This window comes from Nycticebus coucang, chromosome 15 (assembly GCF_027406575.1).
Source record: "Nycticebus coucang isolate mNycCou1 chromosome 15, mNycCou1.pri, whole genome shotgun sequence".
Classification (NCBI taxonomy): Eukaryota; Metazoa; Chordata; class Mammalia; order Primates; family Lorisidae; genus Nycticebus; species Nycticebus coucang.
The window spans coordinates 77,648,037-77,670,520 of NC_069794.1; the positions used below are offsets into that span (position 1 = coordinate 77,648,037).

At 39.9% G+C, this 22,484-nt stretch overlaps 1 protein-coding gene across 2 annotated transcripts in view; it reads right to left on the reverse strand.

Annotated features, from left to right (window-relative positions):
* The window catches only part of USP12 (ubiquitin specific peptidase 12), a 113,746-nt gene that overhangs the window by 24,306 nt on the left and 66,956 nt on the right, over positions 1-22,484 (reverse strand). For both annotated transcript variants that reach the window (XM_053563504.1, XM_053563505.1), the window contains one exon: positions 21,621-21,850. In XM_053563504.1, the coding sequence (XP_053419479.1) occupies positions 21,621-21,850 (230 nt within the window). The remainder of the gene's footprint in view (positions 1-21,620; positions 21,851-22,484) is intronic.

The window sequence follows — 22,484 nt, forward strand, 5'->3', positions numbered from 1 at the left end:
CGGAGACCAAGTCTGATGCAAAAGCAAGAGTTTGATTATTTACAAGCTCGAGCTCGGGTCCCCTGGTCCTGGTGCAGCAGGAGAGCAGAGAAGCCCTGATCTAGAAAAGGAGGGAGGATTTAAGGGTACAGAAAGGAAAAAAAAAAAGGGAGGGGGTGTGAGGTGAGCCACTGAGGCAAGCTGATAGGGGGTTTGGGGGACTGAGCAGTATTTGTCTTTGGCTGTCTGGAGAGTGCTGTTATCGCTCAGAGCAGACATTGTGTAAGAGCGCAGATCATGGGGCAAGGATGGGGGTCGGGGGAGGGAGCAGGTTGCCTAACGCCTTTGGTATGCAGCTACAAAATGAAGGCTGAGGGACAAGATGAAGTTAGTTTTAACAAAATGGAGTTAACAAAGGAAAAAAAATGGAGTTAACTTGGTTCTTACAATACCATCGAGATGTTATTTTTTACATAGATTCAGCAAAATCCTAATCAAAATCCCAGCAACGTATTTTGTATATACAGACAAACTGATGCTAAAGTTCATATGAAAAGGCAAAAGACCCAGAATAACCAATACAATGTTAAAGGAGTAAAACAAAGGAGGACTACCAGACATTAAGACTTATTTTAAAGCTAGTATTCAAGACAGTGTGTTACTGGAAAAAGAAGAGACATCTTGATGAATGGGACAGAACCGAGAGCCCAGAAATACATCCACACAAATGCAGACAACTCATCTTTGACAAAGGAGAAAAGATAATTCAATGAAGAAAGGATAGTCTTTTCAACAAATAGTGCTGAAATGACTGGACAGGACATGTAAAAAATTAATTATGATGCACACCTTATGACACCTTATATAAAAATCAACTCTGAAAGGATGATAGATCTAAAGATAAAATATAAAACTTTTAGAAGATAACATAGAAGGTTCTAAGTGATCTTGAGTTTCTTGATGACATTTTAGCTATAACACCAAAAGATATAATAATCCATGAAAGAAAAGGCTGGACTTCATTAAAATTAAAAAAGCAAAAATAAAATAAAATAAATGAATAAAATTAAAAACTAAAAAATAAGAACATTAAAAACTTTTGCCAAAAACATGGTTAAGAGAATGAGAGGATAAGCCAGGGAAGAAGAGAAAATATGTGCAAAAAACACATATGATAAAGAACTCGTATCCAAAATTATTAAAAAAAAACAAAAAACAACACTTAAAACTCAAACAATAGGGCTAGATATGGTAGCTCACTCACACTTATATTCCTAGGATTTTGGGAAGCCAAGGCAGGAGGATCACTTGAGGTCAATCTAGCCAACATAGCCAGACCCTGTCTCTACAAAAAACTTTACAGATCAGCCACATAGAACCTGTAGTTCCAGCTGCTTAGCAGGCTGAGGATTCCTCATGCCCAGGAATTCAAGCTTACAGTTGGCTAGGATTGGGCTTCTGCACTCCAGCCTGGATGACAGAACTAGACACTTGTCTCCAAAAACAAAAGCAAACATACAAAAACCTCGATAAGAAAACCCAATTAAAAAGCAGACAAAAGAAAAAAAGCAACAATAAGTAAACAGCCTAATTAAATGGGCAAAAGATCTACACACACTCACCAAAGAGATACTGAAGGCAAATAAATACACAAAAAGATGATTAAAATGATAATTCATTAGGGACAGGCAAATGAAAATAAGATACCACTGTACGTATATTAGAATGGCCAACATCAAAACAATGAGAAAACCAAATGCTGGCAAGGATGTAAAGAAACAAGAACCCTCATTCACTGCTGGTAAGAAGGCAAAATAGTACAGTCACTCTGAAGATAGATTGGCAGCTTCTTACAAAAGTAAACATATTCTAGCTATGATTTAATAATAATAATTTTTTAAAAAGTAAACATATTCTTAGCATATGACCCAGCAATCAAGCAATCAGCATGCTCCTTGATACTTAACTTAAAGGAGTTAAAAACTTTGATTCACACAAAAACTCAACAAAGAGCACTTATAGCAGCTTTATTCATAATTGCCAGAGAGTGACTGGATAAGAAAAAATGCAGTATATCCATATGGCGAAATGTTACTCAGCAATTAAAAAAAGTTACCAAACCATTAGAAGACAAATCTTAAATGAATGTTGCCAAGTGAGAGAAGCCAATATGAAAACGCTGCATACTGCATGATTTCAACCATATGACATTCTGGTAAAGGTATAACTATAGAGACAGTAAAATGATCAGTGGTTGTCAAGGTTTAGGGAGAGGGAGGAATGAATAGACAAAGTAAAGAGAATTTTTAGGGCAGGGAAACTATTCTGTATGACACTCTAATGGTAGATACATGTTATTATACTTGCTTTTTGTCAAAACCCACAGAACATACAACACAAATAGTGAATCCTACTGTAAACTATGGATTTTACTTAATAACAATTATCAATATTAGCTAATCTATTGAAACAAATGTAGCACACTAATACAAGATATTAATAATAGGGGGAAATGGGTTGGGGAGGATATCAGAATATTCTGTACTTTCTATTTAAGGCAGTGGTTCTCAAACTTCCTAATGCCACAACCCTTTAATACAGTTTCTCATGTTGTGGTGACCCCCAACCATAAAATTATTCATGAAGTAGCAACGAAAATAATTTTATGGCTGGGGATCACCACAACATGAGGAACTGTATTAAAGGGTCATGACATTAGGAAGATTGAGAACCACTGATTTAAGGGAAAGAAATTGTTTCTTATTAGTCTCTGCTGGTGTAAGTTTGATTTAGTACATTAAGCAGATGTTATTCTTCCAAATATCCATAAAATATTGCTCTTCCCTTTCTTGCTTTGGACCTTCTTTTCCAACAGACACCTTTCTGTGCTATTAAAGACTAGTAGCGCAACCATCATAGTAAAGACAAGATCAAGTAAAAATCATCAGTGGATGCTAAACCTTAAAGGAAATTTTAATGAGGAGCAATATACAGTAGGACCTCTGTAAGGTGACCACCTAAGGGACTGTATGGAACTGGTCAACATATGGAGACAGGCAACATAAGGAACTAGGCCTGCTGTACTGATACATACATGTGCTGCATGTCCGGTCTATGAAAATTAGGTCAACTTAAGGAGGTGGTCAACTATGGTTCTACTGTATCTCTACCTTCCCATGACTGCCTACTAGTTGCAAGGGGATAAAAACCAGTCATCATAAATTAGAGAAACCATGTAATACTTGAGGTGATCGAAAATTCAATGATAGGCAGGTGTCTACGAATGTGATGTACTCAGAAGTATGCTACATTAACTATATTATTCTAGGCAAGAATGCATAAACATCAGATAAACATTAATAAATATGACAATATTCTGGGTTATTTTTAAAGGAGACAGTCTTGAAAAAATGGCATAACAGACAAAAAAAAAAAAAAAGACCATGGAAATGTTTCAGATTAAAAGACTAAAGAGGTGGGAATTCTGAGAAGGTGGCCGACTGGTAACAACCCTCGGCAGAGGCTCCTGACCAGAGGAAGAAAAACTGGACAGAATCGGACTCTACGAAGCCAAAGATAGGGAGGTGAGCCAAGAAAGAAGTTCAGCAAGCTGTAACTACAAGGAAAAGCATTCAAGAAAACAAATTACAGGTACAAAGCCTATCAACTGGAGGACAGGAGACCAATCCCCCAAGCAGAAAGCCTGCCACAAGTTATTTGCAAGCAAGCAGGAAATGAAAGACCTCTCATTTTACCTTGCTGGAGAGAGCCGCCAAACCCCAGGGCTGTTTCTCCAGGGAGGTCCCTCTTAGGAACCTAGACACCACCTCACCAGGCAGAAAACTGAACAAGTCCAAACTTCCAGTCTACCCTCCCCCTCACATGCCGGTCTGAAGTTCTGCCCCCTGCAGGGCACAGAGTGTTTGGTCTTGTCCTAAGAGATCTGGGCATAGTGTGGACCGCCAACCATCAGGAAACAATCTGTGACTAATGGGGAAGAAAGAGGGTGTGGGGAAAAAAGGACACTCAGCGGGAGGAGGAGCAGTCACCTGGTTATGACTATCCCGGCCAGTGGTGGTGTTGACCCATGGTTCAGGCTGTGTCTGGAGGGATAGGGTGCAAACCCCCTGGCTCTGATGGCAGCCACAGCAGGAGAGTGGTTGCCCCGTATGGACTGAGTTCGGCAGACAGGGCTTATCCCTAGACACTGCTGGTCCTGCAAGCAGAGGTGTGCTAGGCATGGACTGAGACCTGTGACCAAGAGCTTGGTCCCCTGATTCCAACAGAACTCTCGAACAGTGGCTTGCTGGGTGTGAACCAAGATCTGAGGGTTAGGGCTTGGTCCCCTGTCTCCAGCAGGGCCGGTGAGCAGAGGCTTACTGGGTGAGGACTGAGACCTGCGGGTGGGGTGCAGTGCCCTGACTCTAACAGAGCCTATGAACAAGGCTTGCCAGGCAGTGGACTGAGACTGACAGGTGGGGGCGTGATCTCCTGACTCCAACTGGTCTGGCAAGCATAGGCTAGCTGGGTGTGGACTGAGACCAGGGGGCAGGGGTGTGGCCCATGGCTCCAACTAGGCCTCAAAGAAGAAGACAACACTGTAGACTGAGTCTGGTGGGCAGGAGTGTGGATCTCTGGCTCCAATTGCGCTGTTGGAGACCTTTGAACCCCTCTCTGTTGAGCAGAGTTTGCACTGCCTGAGACAATTTAATTGGAACCTGTTTCTAGGGCTGTCCACTAAGGGACATTCTGAGGTTGACCTTCAAGTTCTATAGTGGAAAAGAATTGAAGGGTGGGGGCTGGGTGCCACAGCTGTTTGTAGCTCTTCACAGTCAGGATTTAAACCTAATACTATGGCTTCTTAGGATAGGGTGGAGGTTGGCTGATACCAAAACAGAGCTAGCTTGCACTATCTCACCAAGTAGGTCCTCAGAGTCTCCAGCAAAAACTCTGAAAGGGGCCTTTGTAAGGTTGTAGGAGATAAGCCACAATTATAAAGCCTAGTGCTTTGGTAAGGGACTATCTCTACTACCTGGAAACCTCAGTTCAATCTCACAGTACCAGTTCTGCTAACCAAACAGTGGAAAATAAACATGGTGCAGATACAAAAGAACTCTGGCAAAATGAATAACCAGAGTAGATCAACACCCCCACCCAAGAAATGACAAAGGAGATACAACTGAAGATGCCATGCATAGACAAATGGCAGCAATGTCAGAAATCGAATTTAGAATATGGATTGCAAATAAGATAAAAATAATGGAAGAAAAGATAGAAATTTAATTCCAAAGAGTAGTTCTAAAGTCTCAAGAAATTAATGAATTCTGGGCGGCGCCTGTGGCTCAGTGAGCAGGGCGTCGGCCCCATATACCGAGGGTGGCGGGTTCAAACCCAGCCCCGGCCAAACTGCAACAAAAAAAATAGCCGGGCGTTATGGCGGGCGCCTGTAGTCCCAGCTACTCGGGAGGCTGAGGCAGGAGAATCGCCTAAGCCCAGGAGTTGGAGGTTGCTGTGAGCTGTGTGACGCCACGGCACTCTACCGAGGGCAATAAAGTGAAACTCTGTCTCTACAAAAAAAAAAGAAAGAAAGAAAGAAATTAATGAATTCAAAGCTCAAGTCAACAAAGATATGGACATAATGAGAAAAGAGATAGCAGAGCTCAAGGAAACAAAAAGATTAGTTGAGGAGCTCCAAACTACAGTAGAATCCCTCAGTAATAGAGTTGACCAGGCAGAAGAAAGGATCTCTGAAACTGAAGACAAAGCTTTTGAACGTTCCCAAATACTCAAAGAGGCAGACAAATAAATGGAGAGCAAAAAACTGATCATTCCCTGAGAGAGTTGTGGGATCACGTCAAAAGATCAAACATTTGTCTTAAGGAATTCCCGAAGGAGAAGAGAATGGTCCTAAAAATACAGATGCTCTACTCCAAGAGATTTTGGAGACTTTCCCAACCATTGCGAAAGATACAGAACTTCGGATAGCAGATAGTTTCAGAACCCCAGCAAGACTCAATTCAAATAAACCATCTCCTAGACACATTGTGATTAACTTTGCCAAAGTTAAGACAAAAGAGAAAATTCTGAGAGGGGAGACAAGATGGCGGACTGAAGCCAGCTTTCAACAGAGGCTCCCATCCAGAAGGAGAGTTAAGGGACAGGAATTTAATAAGTATCCTGGTGGACTTGAGCTTCACCAAGAGAGAAGGTTGAAGAACGCACATCAACACCGCTGAGGCAAGCTGTGATCACAAGGACGCAAACAAAAGGTACAAAATCCACCACCAAGCAGACGGGAGTCCCCCTCCCCCATGAGACCGGCTCAAGAGCCCCACAATTGAACAAGCAGGCAGAAATTAAAGGCCCTCCCACAACACTCCAGGGAGAGACCTTCTAAAAACTGGACCTACCTCCCCTACTGGGGTGCCGTGGCGTTCTCCTGCCGGGCATAAAACTGAATAAAACTTTAAAAATCCTTTGCCAGCAACCCTGAATCCCCGGCGCTCCCCTCCCGCCCACTGAGGTCTGGAGGCCTGTCCCCCAGGAGTTTGGATCCTTGGGTGATTTCTCAAGGGGAGTGGACAGTCCCCAAGTTGCGACTGGTCAGCATTGACTCTGAGGTGCTCGAGTGAGGAGAGGGCACCGGGCTGAGGGGGAGTCACGCCTAGCAGCACTTCCCTGTGGTGCAGTCAGCAACTCTCCCCGGGCAACATTACGGGGCACAAGACTGAATAAGACTCTAGTTTCCCCGCTGAGAGCTGAGAGCCCCTACTCTCACTCGGGGTCTGAGGGCCTGTCCCACAGGAGTTCGGATCCTTGGGTGATTTCTCGAGGGGAGTGCACAGTGCCTGAGCTGCGTCAGGTCAGCGCTGACTCTGGGACACGTGAGCGAGGAGAGGGCACTCTGCTGAGGGGAAATCAAGCCTTGGCGGCACTTCCCTGCGGTGCAGTGCAGGAGCCCTCCCCGGGCCGTAGTGTTGCGTAAAACTGAATGAAACTCTAGCTTCCCCCCCAACTCCCAATCGGGGACTGGGGGCCCATCCCCCAAGAGTTCTGATTCTTGGGGGATCTCTTGAGGGGTGTGGACCCAGCACAAACTGCGGCCGCTCAGTGCTGACTCTGGGGCGTGGGACAGAGGAGAAAAGGGTCACCTGAGTACCCACACCAGAGCAGCAGTTCCCTGGAGGTAGATCAACAGCCGTTTTTTCTTTAACGGCAGAACGCTCGCTTCTGGATATTCTGAGGCCACACCCCCTGTCTCCCTGGGCAACCAGCGGAGGCCACCGGTGAGCGGGGGATTTCCTGACACGGCTCACAAACCCGGGAAGCTTCCAGGGCGGGGCGACCCAGAGAGGTGTTCGGACGCAAATCTCCAGCAGCAAAGACGTTTGAACTCAAAACAGCCCGACTTCTGTAGGCGATTTCGACAGGAACAGAGAAACAACCCCGCAAAGTTGTCTGTTCTGTTCTGTTCTGTTAGCAGCATCCATCAGGGACGGGGCTAAGCCTGAGTGAACACCTCCTTCCCATCACCTGCATCAAACACTCAAAGATGTCAGGCCCCATCTCCTCCTGCTAGATAGCGGCAGTCTGCGGGGGCCTGGCAGACTACCTTGCGATTCAGGCAGGTGCAAACCCCTGGAGTGTCTGTTCACTGCAGGCAACTGGGTTAGCCATCTGCAGAGATACCAGTGACTGGGTCCGACGGAGGGGCAAAGTGGGGAAGGAGACGTCAACCTTCCTAGACTGCTCTGTTTGCTGGGTGGCTCCTCCTGACTCCATGCTGCACTGGGGTGAGCCGTGTCAGAGGAGTCACCAGGCCCCTGTGATCCAGTTCCCAGAGACCTCTTGAACTCTCCCACCCGAGACAAGTGCTGATTGAGACAGCGGATTTGGACCTTTTGAACTGGGCTAATAGACTGAGGACTTTTCAGGCGGTGCCCTGGGTGTGCGATTGTAGGAAGGTTTGATTCTCCTTTTCCAACTGGGGCCAGAGGTGGGCAGGCGGGGTGACTTAATTGCTGGTTTTTCCACACAGCTGAGACTTCAAGCCAGAGTAGAAGTTGCAATAGGATCGAACAGAAACCAGCTGAAAGCAAGACAGAACCACTTTGCTCCACCACACCAGACAGGGCCTCAGTTTCTCAGGCCACAACACTGTACAGGCCCCCAGGGGAAAAACCAAAGGGAGTAAAATAACCATGGGGCGGAATCAGCGGAAAAACTCTGGTAACATGAATAACCAGAATAGATCAACACCACCAAGAAAAGATACGGCAGATGTGATTGAAGATCCCATTCATAAACAACTGGCTGAGATGTCAGAAATCGAATTCAGAATTTGGATTGCAGACAAGATTAATAAAATGGAATTAGGAATTCGAGGAGAAATTCAAAAATTGTCTCAAGAATTTAACGAATTTAAAGACAAAACCACCAAAGACTTAGACACACTGAAGCAAGAACTTACAGCCCTCAAAGATATGAAAAATACAATAGAATCCCTCAGTAACAGAATGGAGCAAGCAGAAGAAAGGATTTCTGACATTGAAGATAAAGTCTTCGAACGCTCCCAATCTCTCAAAGAGGAAGAGAAATGGAGAGCAAAAACGGAACACTCACTCAGAGAACTCTCAGATAATTTGAAGAAAAGCAACATAAGGATTATAAGAATTTCTGAGAACGATGAAGTCGCCTCCGAGGGCACAGAGGCCCTTCTGCATGAAATTATGAAAGAAAATTTTCCAGACATGCATAGAGAATCTGAAATTCAGATAGCAGACAGCTTCAGAACCCCAGCACGATTCAACCCCAATAAGTCATTCCCCAGACATATCATAATTAGCTTCACTAAAGTTAACATGAAAGAGACGATTCTCAAAGCAGCCCGGCGAAAGAAAACTATAACGTACAAAGGTAAGAATATTAGAATAACTGCAGATCTCTCTGCTGAAACTTTTCAAGCCAGAAGAGGCTGGTCATCAACTTTTAATCTCCTAAAGCAAAAAAACTTTCAACCCAGGATCTTGTATCCAGCTAAACTGAGTTTCATCTATGATGGAGAAATTAAATACTTCAATGACATTCATATGTTGAAAAACTTTGCCATAAGTAAACCAGCTCTTCAGGATGTTCTCAGACCTATCCTCCACAATGACGAACCCAATCCTATACCACAAAAGTAAACTCACTCAGAAACTTCGGATCAAACTCCAACTTCCACACTGGCGAAAGGATTAAAAATGTCCACTGGACCTTTGAAAAACTCAATACCCAAAATTCCACCAGACTTATCAATACTCTCCATCAATGTGAATGGCATAAACTGTCCTCTAAAGAGACATAGGTTAGCTGACTGGATACAAAAATTCAAGCCAGATATTTGTTGCATACAAGAGTCACATCTCAAAAGACAAATACAGACTCAGAGTGAAAGGATGGTCATCCATATTTCAGGTAAATGGCAATCAGAAAAAAGCAGGTGTTGCAGATACAGTAGGCTTTAAACCATCAAAAGTAAGGAAGGACAAGAATGGTCACTTCATATTTGTTAAGGGTAATACTCAATATGATGAGATCTCAATTATTAATATCTATGCACCCAACCAGAATGCACCTCAATTTATAAGAGAAACTCTAACAGACATGAGTAACTTGATTTCCTCCAGCTCCATAATCGTCGGAGATTTCAACACTCCCTTGGCAGTATTGGATCGATCCTCCAGAAAGAAGCTGAGCAAAGAAATCTTAGATTTAAACCTAACCATCCAATATTTAGATTTAGCAGACATCTACAGAACATTTCATCCCAACAAAACTGAATACACATACTTCTCATCAGCCCACGGAACTTACTCCAAAATTGACCACATTTTAGGTCACAAGTCTAACCTCAGTAAATTTAAAGGAATAGAAATTATTCCATGCATCTTCTCGGACCATCATGGAATAAAACTTGAATTGAGTAACAACAGGAATCTGCATACCCATACAAAAACATGGAAGTTAAATAACCTTATGCTGAATGATAGCTGGGTCAGAGATGAGATTAAGAAAGAAATTGCCAATTTTTTGGAACACAACGACAATGAAGACACAAACTATCAGAACCTCTGGGACACCGCAAAGGCAGTTCTAAGAAGGAAATTTATAGCACTGCAAGCCTTCCTCAAGAGAACGGAAAGAGAGGAAGTTAACAACTTAATGGGACATCTCACGCAACTGGAAAAGGAAGAACATTCCAACCCCAAACCCAGTAGAAGAAAAGAAATAACCAAAATTAGAGCAGAATTAAATGAAATTGAAAACAAAAGAATAATACAACAGATCAATAAATCAAAAAGCTGTTTTTTTGAAAAGGTCAATAAAATAGATAAACCTCTGGCCAATCTAATCAGGAAAAAAAGAGTAAAATCTCTAATATCATCAATCAGAAACAACAAAGACCAAATAACCACAGACTCATCAGAAATCCAAAAAATCCTTAATGAATATTACAAGAAACTTTATTCTCAGAAATATGAAAATCTGAAGGAAATACACCGATACTTGGAAGCACGCCATCTTCCAAGACTTAACCAGAAAAGAGAAAATTCTGCAAGCAGCCAGACATAAGAAAAGCATCACCTACAAAGGGAGAAATATCAGAATGACTGCAGATCTCTCAGCCGAAACATTTCAAGCCAGAAGGTGATCATCGATCTTCAATCTCCTAAAACAAAACAACTTCCAGCCCAGGATCCTCTATCCAGCTAAACTGAGTTTCATTTGTGATGGAGATATCAAATACTTTAATGAAAGTAGACATGTTGAAGAAATTTGCTATAACTAAACCAGTTCCCCAGGATATTCTCAGACCCACCCTTCACAACAACCAGCTCAATGCTCCCCCTCCAAAGTAAACTCACCCAGAAATTTTTGAACAAAATCCGACTCCCACAGTGTTGAAAGGACTAAAAATGTCCCTGGACATCCGAAAATCATGACACCCAAAACACAAAAAGGCTTATCAATTCTTTCAATTAATGTGAATGGTTTAAATTGTCCTCTAAAGAGGCACAGGCTGGCTGGATACATAAACTCAGACAGGATATCTGCTGTATACAAGATTGTCACCATATGTTAAAGGATAAAAATAGACTCAGGGGAAGGGATAGACTGGTATAATACACGCAAATGGAAACCAGAAAAATGCAGGGGTTGCAATTTTAGTAGCAGATACAAATGCTTTAAACCAACAACGATAAAGAAGGTTACTACAAATTCGTCAAGGGAAACACCCAACATGAAGAGATTTCGATAATTAACATTTACGCACCCTATGAGAATGCTCCTCAATTCATAAAACAGATGGCTAAAGGATATGAAGAACTTGATATCTTCCTGCACTATAATAGTTGGAGATTTTAACACCCCTTTGACAGTTTTGGACAGATTATCCAAGTAGAAACTAAACAAATAAATATTAGACTTAAACGTGACCCTAGAACAAATGGGCTTTACAGACCTATACAGAACATTTCACCCTAATAGAACTGAATATACATTCTTCTCATCAGCCCATAAGTCATCCTCCAAAACAGATCATACCCTAGGACACGAGTCTAACCTCAGCAAATTTAAAAGTGTAGAAATTATTCCTTGTATCTTCTTGGATCACCATGGAATAAAAGTTAAACTCAACAGCAATGGAAATCTTCACAATCAAAGTCATGGATGCTAAATAATCTTAAGCTGAATGATAGCTGGGTCAAAGAAAAGATTAAGAAGGAAATCACGAAATTTTTGAAACAAAATGATAACGAAGACACAAATTATCAAAAGCTGTGGAATACTGCAAAGGCAGTCCTAAGAGCGAAATTAATAGCATTGGAAACCTTCATCAAGAAAACAGAAAGAGAGGAAGCCAACAACTTAATGGATCATCTCAAGGAACTGGGAAAGGAAGAACATTCCAATCCCAAAGCCAGCAGAAGAAAAGAAATAACAAAACTAGGGCAGAATTAAATGAAATTGAAAACAAAAGAATCATTGAGAAGATCAACGAACAAAAAGTTGGGCTTTTGAAAAGATTAACATAATTGATAAATCTTTGGCCAACCTAACCAGAAACAGAAAGTAAAATCTCTAATATCGTCTATCAGAAACAAGAAAGGAGAAATAACAACAGACACATCAGAAATGCAAAAAAATCCTCAATGATTACTACAAAAATCTCTATTCCCAGAAACAGGAAAATCTGAAGGAAATGGACCAGTACCAGGAAGAATACCACCTTCATAAACTCAACCAGAAAGAATTAGAAATCTTAAATAGACCTATATCAACCACTGAAATAGCATCAACAATATGCAATCTCCCTAAAAAGAAAACTCCAGGATGATATGGCTTCACATCGAATTCTATCAAAACTTACAAGAGGAACTAGTACCTATTATACAATGTTTTCCAAAGCATAGAAAAAGAAGGAATGCTTTCCAACACACTGTATGAAGCAAATATTACCCTAATACCCAAACCAGGAAAGGATCCAACAAAGAAATAAAATTATAGATCAGTATGATTAATGAATATGGATACAAAATATTCAATAAGATCTTAGCAAACAGAAACTAGGTTTTGGCACACAGGAGACTCGGGCTGTTACCCTGGGTAGAGTGCCGTCGTGTCACAGTTCATAGCAACCTCAAACTCCTGGGCTTGGCTCCGCCTGGACCTCCACAAGAGCTATGCCGTGACCCCCGACCTGCAACCCTCACCCACCAGGCCTCCACATGCCCTAACCAGGAACTGCGGGAGCCGCGCAAACCTGCAACCTCTGTCCTGTGTCCTCCAGGCCTCCACACTGGCCCGTTCATCTGGCCAGGGATACTGATAGCTGCGTGTCCGGTGGAGCTCTCGCTGCCTCTGCACAGAGCCCTTCCCCTAGCCAGAGACTGCTAGAGCCTTGGGGTCTCTGTGCCAAACTCGCCAGGCATCAGGAACTCCCAGAACCATGCACACCACCTCCCGCCCTGTTGCTGGATCCAGGTGTGTCACACACTGGAGCTGCTTCCACAACCAGAACTCCCTAGCTGGGACAGCCCCAGAGGAACTACACAGGGTCACTCCCTACAAAGATCCAGCAACAATAGAGTGATCCCACTAGGGTCTAATCTTGGAGTGAAACTCCCCAACTCTGAGAACGGCCAGAGGCAACGGTGAAAAACAATCATGAGGCGGAATCAACAGAAAACCTCTGGCAATATGAACAATCAGACTAGATCAACTCCCCCAAGGATCAATGGGGCAGACACAGAACAAGATCCCACACACAAACAAATAGCTGAGATGTCAGAAATAGAATTCAGAATCTGGACACCAAATAACATCGAATTAGAACTCCAAGCAGTACACCAAAAGATATCTCTAGAACTCAACAAATTCAAAGACCAAATGACCAAACATTTTGACACATTGAGAAAAGAAGTTGCAACCCTCAAAGATCTGAAAAAAACAGTAGAATCCCTCAGTAACAGAATGGAGCAAACAGAAAAAAAGGATTTCTGACATTGAAGACAAAGCTTTCAAATGCTCCCAAACTCTCAAACAGGAAGAGAAATGGAGGGCAAAAGCAGATCACTCTCTCAGAGACCTCTGGGATAATACGAAGAAAACCAATATTCGTCTTATAGGGATCCCCGAAAGCGATGAAGTGGCTTCACAAGGCACAGAGTCTCTTCTCCATGAGATTATGAAGGAGAACTTTCCAGACATGCCAAGAGATTCTGAAATTCAGATAGCTGACAGTTTCACAACTCCAGCACGACTCAACCCAAATAAGACATCCCCCAGACACATCATAATCAATTTCACTAAAGTTAATATGAAGGAGAAAATTCTGAAAGCTGCCAGACAAAAGAAAACCATTACCTACAAGGGGAAGAATATTAGAATATAACTGCAGATCTCTCTGCTGAAACCTTTCAAGCTAGAAGAGGATGGTCATCGACTTTTAATCTCCTAAAACAAAATAACTTTCAACCCAGGATTCTATACCCAACTAAACTGAGTTTCATTTATTACGGAGAAATTAAATACTCCAATGACGTTCACATGTTGAAGAAATTTGCCATAACTGAACCACCTCTCCAGGATATTCTCAGACCTATTCTCCATAAAGAGCAGCATAATCTTCCACCACAAAAGTAAACCTACCCAGAAAATTTTGATCAAATTCCAACTTCCACAGTCGCAAAAGCATTAAAAATGTCCACCAGACTCTCGAAAGGCTTATCAATATTCTCAATTAATGTGAATAGTTTAAACTGTCCTCTAAAGAGGCACAGGTTGGCTGACTGGATACAAAACCTCAAGGCAGATATCTGCTGCATACAAGAATCGCACCTTACATTAAAAGACAATTATATACTCAAGGTGAAGGGATGGTCATCTATATGACAGGCAAATGGAGAGCAGAAAAAAGCAGGCACTGCAATCCTGTTCGCAGACGCAATAGGCTTCAAACCAACCAAAATAATTAAGGATAAGGATGGACACTTCATATTTGTTGAAGGTAATAATATGACGAGATCTCAATTATTAATATTTATGCACCCAACCACAACACACCTCAATTTATAAGAGAAACTCTAACAGACATGAGAAACTCGATTTCCTCCACTTCCATAGTAGTTGGAGATTTTAACACCCCTTTGGCAGTCTGGATAGATCCTCCAAAAGGAAGCTAAGCAAAGAAATTTTAGATTTAAACTTAACCATTCAACATCTGGACGTAACAGACATCTACAGAGCATTTCATCCGAACAAAACTGAATACACATTCTTCTCCTCAGCCCACGGAACATAATCCAAAATTGACCACATCCTAGCCACAAATCTAACCTCAGCAAATTTTAAAAAATTGAAATTATTCCTTGCATCTTTTCAGACCATCATGGAATAAAAGTTGAACTCAATAACAACAGAAACCTGCATACCCATACAAAAACATGGAAGTTAAACAACCTTATGCTGAAGGATAGATGGGTTATAGAGGAGATTAAGAAGGAAATCACCACATTTTTGGAACAAAACAACAATCAGGACACGAATTACCAGAACCTCTGGGATACTGCAAAAGCAGTCCTAAGCGGGAAATTTATAGCACTGCAAGCCTTCCTCAAGAAAACAGAAAGAGAGGAAGTTAATAACTTAATAATGGGACATCTCAAGCAACTGGAGAAGGAGGAACACTCCAACCCCAAAACCAGCAGAAGAAAAGAAATAACCAAAATCAGACCAGAACTAAATGAAATTGAAAACAAAATAACTATACAACAGATTAATAAATCCAAAAGTTGGTTTTTTGAAAAGATCAATAAAATAGATAAACCTTTGGCCAACCTAACCAGGTAAAAAAAGAGTAAAATCTCTAATTTCATCAATCGGAAACGGTAACAATGAAATAACAACAGACCCATTAGAAATTCAAAAAATCCTTAATGAATACTACAAGAAACTCTACTCTCAGAAATATGAAAATCTGAAAGAAATCGAAGAGTACCTGGAAGTATGCCTCCTACCAAGACTTAGCCAGAAGGAAGTGGAAATGTTGAACAGACCTATATCAAGCTCTGAAATAGCATCAAGTATACAAAATCTCCCTAAAAAGAAAAGCCCAGGACCAGATGCCTTTACGTCAGAATTCTACCAAACCTTTAAAGAAGAACTAGTACCTATACTACTAAACCTCTTCCAAAATATAGAAAAAGAAGAAATATTACCCAACACATTCTAAGAAGCAAACATGACCTTGATCCCCAAACCAGGGAAAGACCCAACAAGAAAAGAAAATTATAGACCAATATCACTAATGAATATTGATGCTAAAATAGTCAATAAGATCCTAACAAACAGAATCCAACAACACATCAAAAAATTATACACCATGACCAAGTGGGATTTATCCCAGGCTCTCAAGGCTGTTTCAATATACGTAAAATCTATAAATGTAATTCAGCACATAAACAAACTAAAAAATAAGGACCATATGACTCTTTCCATTGATGCAGAAAAAGCTTTTGATAATATCCAGCATCCCTTCATGATCAGAACACTTAAGAAAATTGGAATAGAAGGGACATTTCTTAAACTAATAGAGGCCATCTACAGCAAACCCACAGCCAATATCGTATTGAATGGAGTTAAATTGAAATCATTTCCACTTCGATCAGGAACCAGGCAAGATTGCCCATTGTCTCCACTGCTCTTTAACACTGTAATGGAAGTTTTAGCCATTGCAATTAGGGAAGAAAAGGCAATCAAGGGTATCCACATAGGGTCAGAAGAGATCAAACTTTCACTCTTCATAGATGATATGATCGTATATCTGGAAAGCACTAGGGATTCTAATACAAAACTTTTAGAAGTGATCAAGGAATACAGCAATGTCTCAGGCTACAAAATCAACACCCATAAATCTGTAGCCTTTATATATACTAACAATAACCAAGCTGAAAAGACAGTCAAGGACTCTATTCTTTTCACAGTAGTGCCAAAGAAGATGAAATATTTGGGAGTATACCTAACAAAGGATGTGAAAGATCTCTACAAAGAGAACTATGAAACTTTAAGAAAAGAAATAACTGAAGATGTTAACAGATGGAAAAACATACCATGCTCATGGCTGGGAAGAATCAACATGGTTAAAATGTCCATACTACCCAAAGCAATATATAATTTTAATGCAATTCCTATTAAAGCTCCATTGTCATATTTTAAAAATCTTGAAAAAATAATACTTCGTTTTATATGGAATCAGCAAAAAACCTCGAATAGCCAAAACATTACTCAGCAATAAAAACAGAGCAGGAGCAATCATGCTACCAGACCTGAGACTGTACTATAAATTGATAGTGATCAAAACAGCATGGTACTGGCACAAAAACAGAGAAGTAGATGTCTGGAACAGAATAGAGAACCAAGAGATGGATCCAGCTACTTACCATTATTTGATCTTTGACAAGCCAATTAAAAATATTCAGTGGGGAGAAGATTCCCTATTTAACAAATGGTGCTGGCTGGCAACCTGTAGAAGATTGAAAGTGGACCCACACCTTTCACCATTAACTAAGATAGACTCTCGTTGGATAAAAGATTTAAACTTATGACATGAACCTATAAAAATACTTGAAGAAAGTGCAGGGAAAACTCTTGAAGGAATCAGCCTGGGTGAATATTTTATGAGGAGGACTCCCCAGGCAATTGAAGCAATATCAAAAATACACTACTGGGACCTGATTAAACTAAAAAGCTTCTGCACACCCAAGAACATAGTAAGTAAAGCAAGCAGACAGCCCTCAGAATGGGAGAAAATATTTACAGGTTATACCTCTGATAAAGGTCTAATAACCCGAATCCACAGAGAACTCAAACATTATTAGCAAGAAAAGAACACATGACCCCATCTCAGGGTTGGCAAGGGACTTAAGAGAAACTTCTCCAAAAAGACAGATGCACAATCTACAAACACATGAAAAAAATCTCATCATCCTTAATCATCAGAGAAATGCAAATCAAAACTACTTTGAGATATCATCTAACCCCAATAAGAGTAGCCCACATAACAAAATCCCAAAACCAGAGATGTTGGCGTGGATGTGGAGAAAAGGGCATACTTCTACACTGCTGATGGGAATGCCCACTAATACGTCCCTTCTGGAAGGATGTTTGGAGAATACTTAGAGACCTAAAAATAGACCTGCCATTCGATCCTATAATTCCTTTACTAGGTTTATACCCAGAAGACCAAAAGTCACAATATAACAAAGACATCTGTACCAGAATGTTTATTGCAGCCCTATTCATAATTGCTAAGTCATGGAAGAAGCCCAAGTGCCCATCGACCCACGAATGGACTAGCAAATTGTGGTACATGTATACTATGGAATATTATGCAGCCTTAAAGAAAGATGGAGACTTTACCTCTTTCATGTTTACTTGGATGTACCTGAAACTTATTCTTCTTAGCAAAGTATCTCAGGAATGGAAGAAAACGTATCTAATGTACTCAGCTCTACTATGAAGCTAAATTATAGCTTTCACATGAAGGCTATAACCCAACTATAGCCCAAGACTATGAGGAAAGGGCCAAGGAAGGAGAAGGGAGGGGGGAGGTTAAGGTGGAGGGAGGGTAATTGGTGGGGCCACACCTATGGTGCATCTTAGAATGGGTACAGGTGAAACCTACTAAATGCAGAATACAAATGTCTACATACAATAACTAAGAAAATGCCATGAAGGCTACGTTGAACAGTTTGATGAGAATATTTCAGATTGTATATGAAACCAGCACATTGTACTCCTTGATTGCACTAATGTATACAGCTATGATTTAACAATAAAAATTAAAAAATAATAAAAAAAAAGATCTTAGCAAACAAAATTCAACAATATATCAAAAAATTATACACCATGATCAAGTTGGCTTTATTCCAGGGTTACAGGGTTGGTTCGACATATGCAAATCTATAAATATAGTACATCACATCAATAAAATAAAAAACAAAGACCATATGATGCTTTCAATTGGCACACAAAAAGCCTTTGATAATATCCAGCATCCTTTCATGATTAGAACACTTAAGAAAACAGGCATAGAAGGGACATTTCTTAAACTGATAGAAGTCATCTACAGCAAATCCACAGCCAGTATCATATTGAGTGGTGTAAAATTGAAAACATTTCCACTAAGATCAGGAATGAGGCAAGGATTGCCACTGTCTCCACTGCTATTCGACATAGTAATGGAAGTCTTAGCCATCGCAATCAGGCAAGAGAAGATGATCAAGGGTATCCAAATAGTGTTAGAGAAGATCAAACGCTCACTCTTCACTGATGATATGATCCTATACCTGGAAAGTCCCAAGGACTCAACTTCAAAACTCTTAGAAGTGATGAAGGAACACAGCAGCGTCTCAGGATACAAAATCAATACTTACAAGTTAGTAGCTTTTATATATGCCAGCAATAGTCAAGCTGAAAAACAATCAAGGACTCTATTCCTTTTACAATAGCGCCAAAGATGATGAAATACTTGGGAATTTACCTAACAAAGGTCATGAAAGATCTCTATAAAGAGAACTATGAAAATCTGAGAAAAGAAATAGCTGAAGATGTTAACAAATGGAAAACATACCATACTTGTGGCTGGGAAGAATCAACATTGTCAAAATGTCCATACTACCCAAAGCAATCTACAGATTTAATGCAATCCCTATTAAAGTACCATTGTCATACATTAAAGAACTTGAAAAAAAAATAGTACTTCTTTTTATATGGAATCAGAAAAAACCTTGAATAGCAAATACATTACTCAGAAATAAGAACAAATCGGGAGGTATCACATTACCAGACTTTAGGCTATGCTATAAATCTATAGTGATCAAAATAGTGTGGTACTAGAACAAAAACAGAGCAGTATATATGGAACAGAATACAGAACCAAGAGATGAACCCAGCTACTTATCATCATTTGATCTTTGACAAGCCTATCAAAAATATTCAGTGGGGGAAAGACTCCCTATTTAACAAGTGGTGCTGGGTGAACTGGCTGGTGACCTGTAAAAGACTGAAACTGGACGCCCACCTTTTACCATTAACAAAAATTGACTCTCACTGGATATAAGATTTAAACTTAAGACATGAAACTATAAAAATACTAGTAGAGAGTGTGGGAAAAACACTTGAAGAAATTGGCCTGAGAGAATACTTTAGGAGGAGGACTCCCTCCCAACCCCGCCGGACAATTGAAGCAATACCAAAAATATATTACTGGGATCTGATCAAACTAAAATGCTTTTGCACAGCCAAGAGCACAGTAAGTAAAGCAAACAGACAACCTTCAGAATGGGAGAAGATTTTTGTAGGTTATGCTTCCAACAAAAGCCTGATAACCAGAATCTACAGAGAACTCAAACTAATCAATAAGAAAAGAACAAATAACCCCATTTCTATGTGGGCAAGAAACTTGAACAAAAACGTCTCTGATGAAGAAAGGCGCATGAACTACAACACATGAAAAAGTGCTCATCATCCTTAATCATCGGAGAAATGCAAATCAAAACCACTTTGACATATCATCTAACTCCAATAAGATTAGCCCACATCACAAAATCCCAAAACTACAGATGTCGGTGTGGATGCGGAGAGAAGGGAACACTTCTACCCTGCTGGTGGGAAAGCAAGCTAATACGACCTTTTTGGAAAGAAGTTTGGAGAACACTCAAGGAACTAAAAGTAGACCTACTGTTTGATCCTGTAATTCCTCTACTAGGTATATACACAGATGATCAAAAATCATTTTATAACAAAGTCATCTGCACCAGAATGTTTACTGCAGCCCAATTCATAATAGCCAAGACATTGAAGAAGCCCAAGTGCCCATTGACCAATGGATGGATTAATAAATTGTGGTATATGTACACCATGGAATACTCTGCAGCCATAAAAAAGGATGGAGACTTCAAATCTTTTATGTTTACCTGGATGGAGCTGGAACATATTCTTCTTAGTGAAGTATCTCAAAAATGGAAAAGAAAAGTATCCAATGCTACTATGAAATCAATACATAATCACCTACACACTCATATGAATGGCAAAACATAACTATAGTCCAGAAAGTAGAAGGGAAGAGGAGAGAGAGGGGAAAGGAGGGGGGATATGGGAGAAGGAAGGGATTTGGGGGGACCTCACCTCATGTGATGCAATGGTACATTTCAAAACTATTAAGAAATGAGTATAATTGTGATGGATGTGTTACTTAGTTCAATATAAGCATTTCACATTGTATATCATAGCAGTACCCTGAACCCCATAAATGCATCAATGTACGAAGTTATGATTTAATAACAAATAATTTAAAAAATAAAAATAAGTTAGTTGGAAAATAAAAACATAAATAAATAAATAAATAAAAGACTAAAGAAAGATAAACAAATGTAATGTACAACTAAGTGCAATATCTAATCCTAAACTAGATTCTGTACTGACCTGGAGGGAGAGGGCAGAAAATACTAAAAATAATATTATTGGTTCAACTGACTGAATTGGATAATGGACACTTGATTAAAGAAGGGTCTGATCTTTCAGTTCACATGTGAGAAATCAGACAAGGTAAGAACATAACAGGAATGCTGAGTTATCCAATCTTAGTCACAACGATTTCTAAGCTTCATCATTACTAAGTGTCTAGCAATAGGTGTTTCCTCCTCCTTGAGTATACAAATCATGTTTTAGTTTTTATTCCAACAACAGACACTAAACATAATTGTAGAAAAAGGAAAAACAAAGAAATATACCTTCCCGACCTGTAAATTTCCTATAAACTTAACTAGGACATAATTCCTGTAAAGGTCTGTGGCCTCCAAAATTGAAACAGTCAAACAGTTCAAACTCCAGTTCTACCACCTCAAGTACCACTGTCAATAAGTAGCATAACATCAAAGTACAGATAAATTCCTTTCAACTGAAAAATTTATCTTTAACTTTTACAGAGTAAGAATTACAACTTTCCAGTTCACCTCCCATCTTCTCATCCTCAAAGAACAACTTTTAACATAAAGAATTAGATTTTTCTATATAAAATTTTATGATATACTTACAGTTTCACAAGTAAGACATCTGGTTTCATTAGTTAATGTTCCCTGAAAAATCTCATGAACCCACGTTGGGTCTGGTGTGCTGTTGTTATTTTCACTATCAATATTGCCATTAGGTAAGCGACCATTTTGTTTTTCTTGCTTTCTCTCTTCTTGTAAAATATCAGCAATTGTATTTAGTAGGTAATTTAAGAATTCATGAGCATCTTGTTGCATGTAGTTGTCAAAAAGTTCTAAAAACAAAAACATAACATTAGAGAATTATTATAGAATTAATAACTTCATAAAAACAAATTTTAAAAAGAATAGTGTTCTATCAAAACTAAAACTATAAATTCTTAGCATTATTGGCGAGGTATAAGAAATAGACAATATTCACATCTAAAAATTTTATCTGAATTTGGGGAAAATAAAAGTTATGATGAATAAAAATCTTTAAAAAAAAACAAAACTAAGTGATCTATGAGAAAAGGGCAAAACCTACCTATCCTCACACCTTCACATATTAGATACTGGGAAGGTAAGAAGCAGTAACACTTTCTATTAACTCATCTAATTTATTATTCCACAAATACTACAACATGGCAAGCTTTAAAGCAGAAGCTATGCACAACCACTTGCCAATGCCAAGCCAACTGCTTAAGAATCCCAAAGTTTATTAAAAATAAATTACTAGGCCATACATCTTAGAGATTCTGACTTAAGTTAAGCCCTGGAACCTGGGGCTTTTCAAAACTTATCTAGGTGACTCTGATGTGTAATCAGATTTAGGAATAATGTTATCAATAATGAGCTATATAATCCAGGTATCTCTAAAGTCCCCTCCAAGGTGAGATTTTGTAATTGCACAAACTGCTCCTTATACTT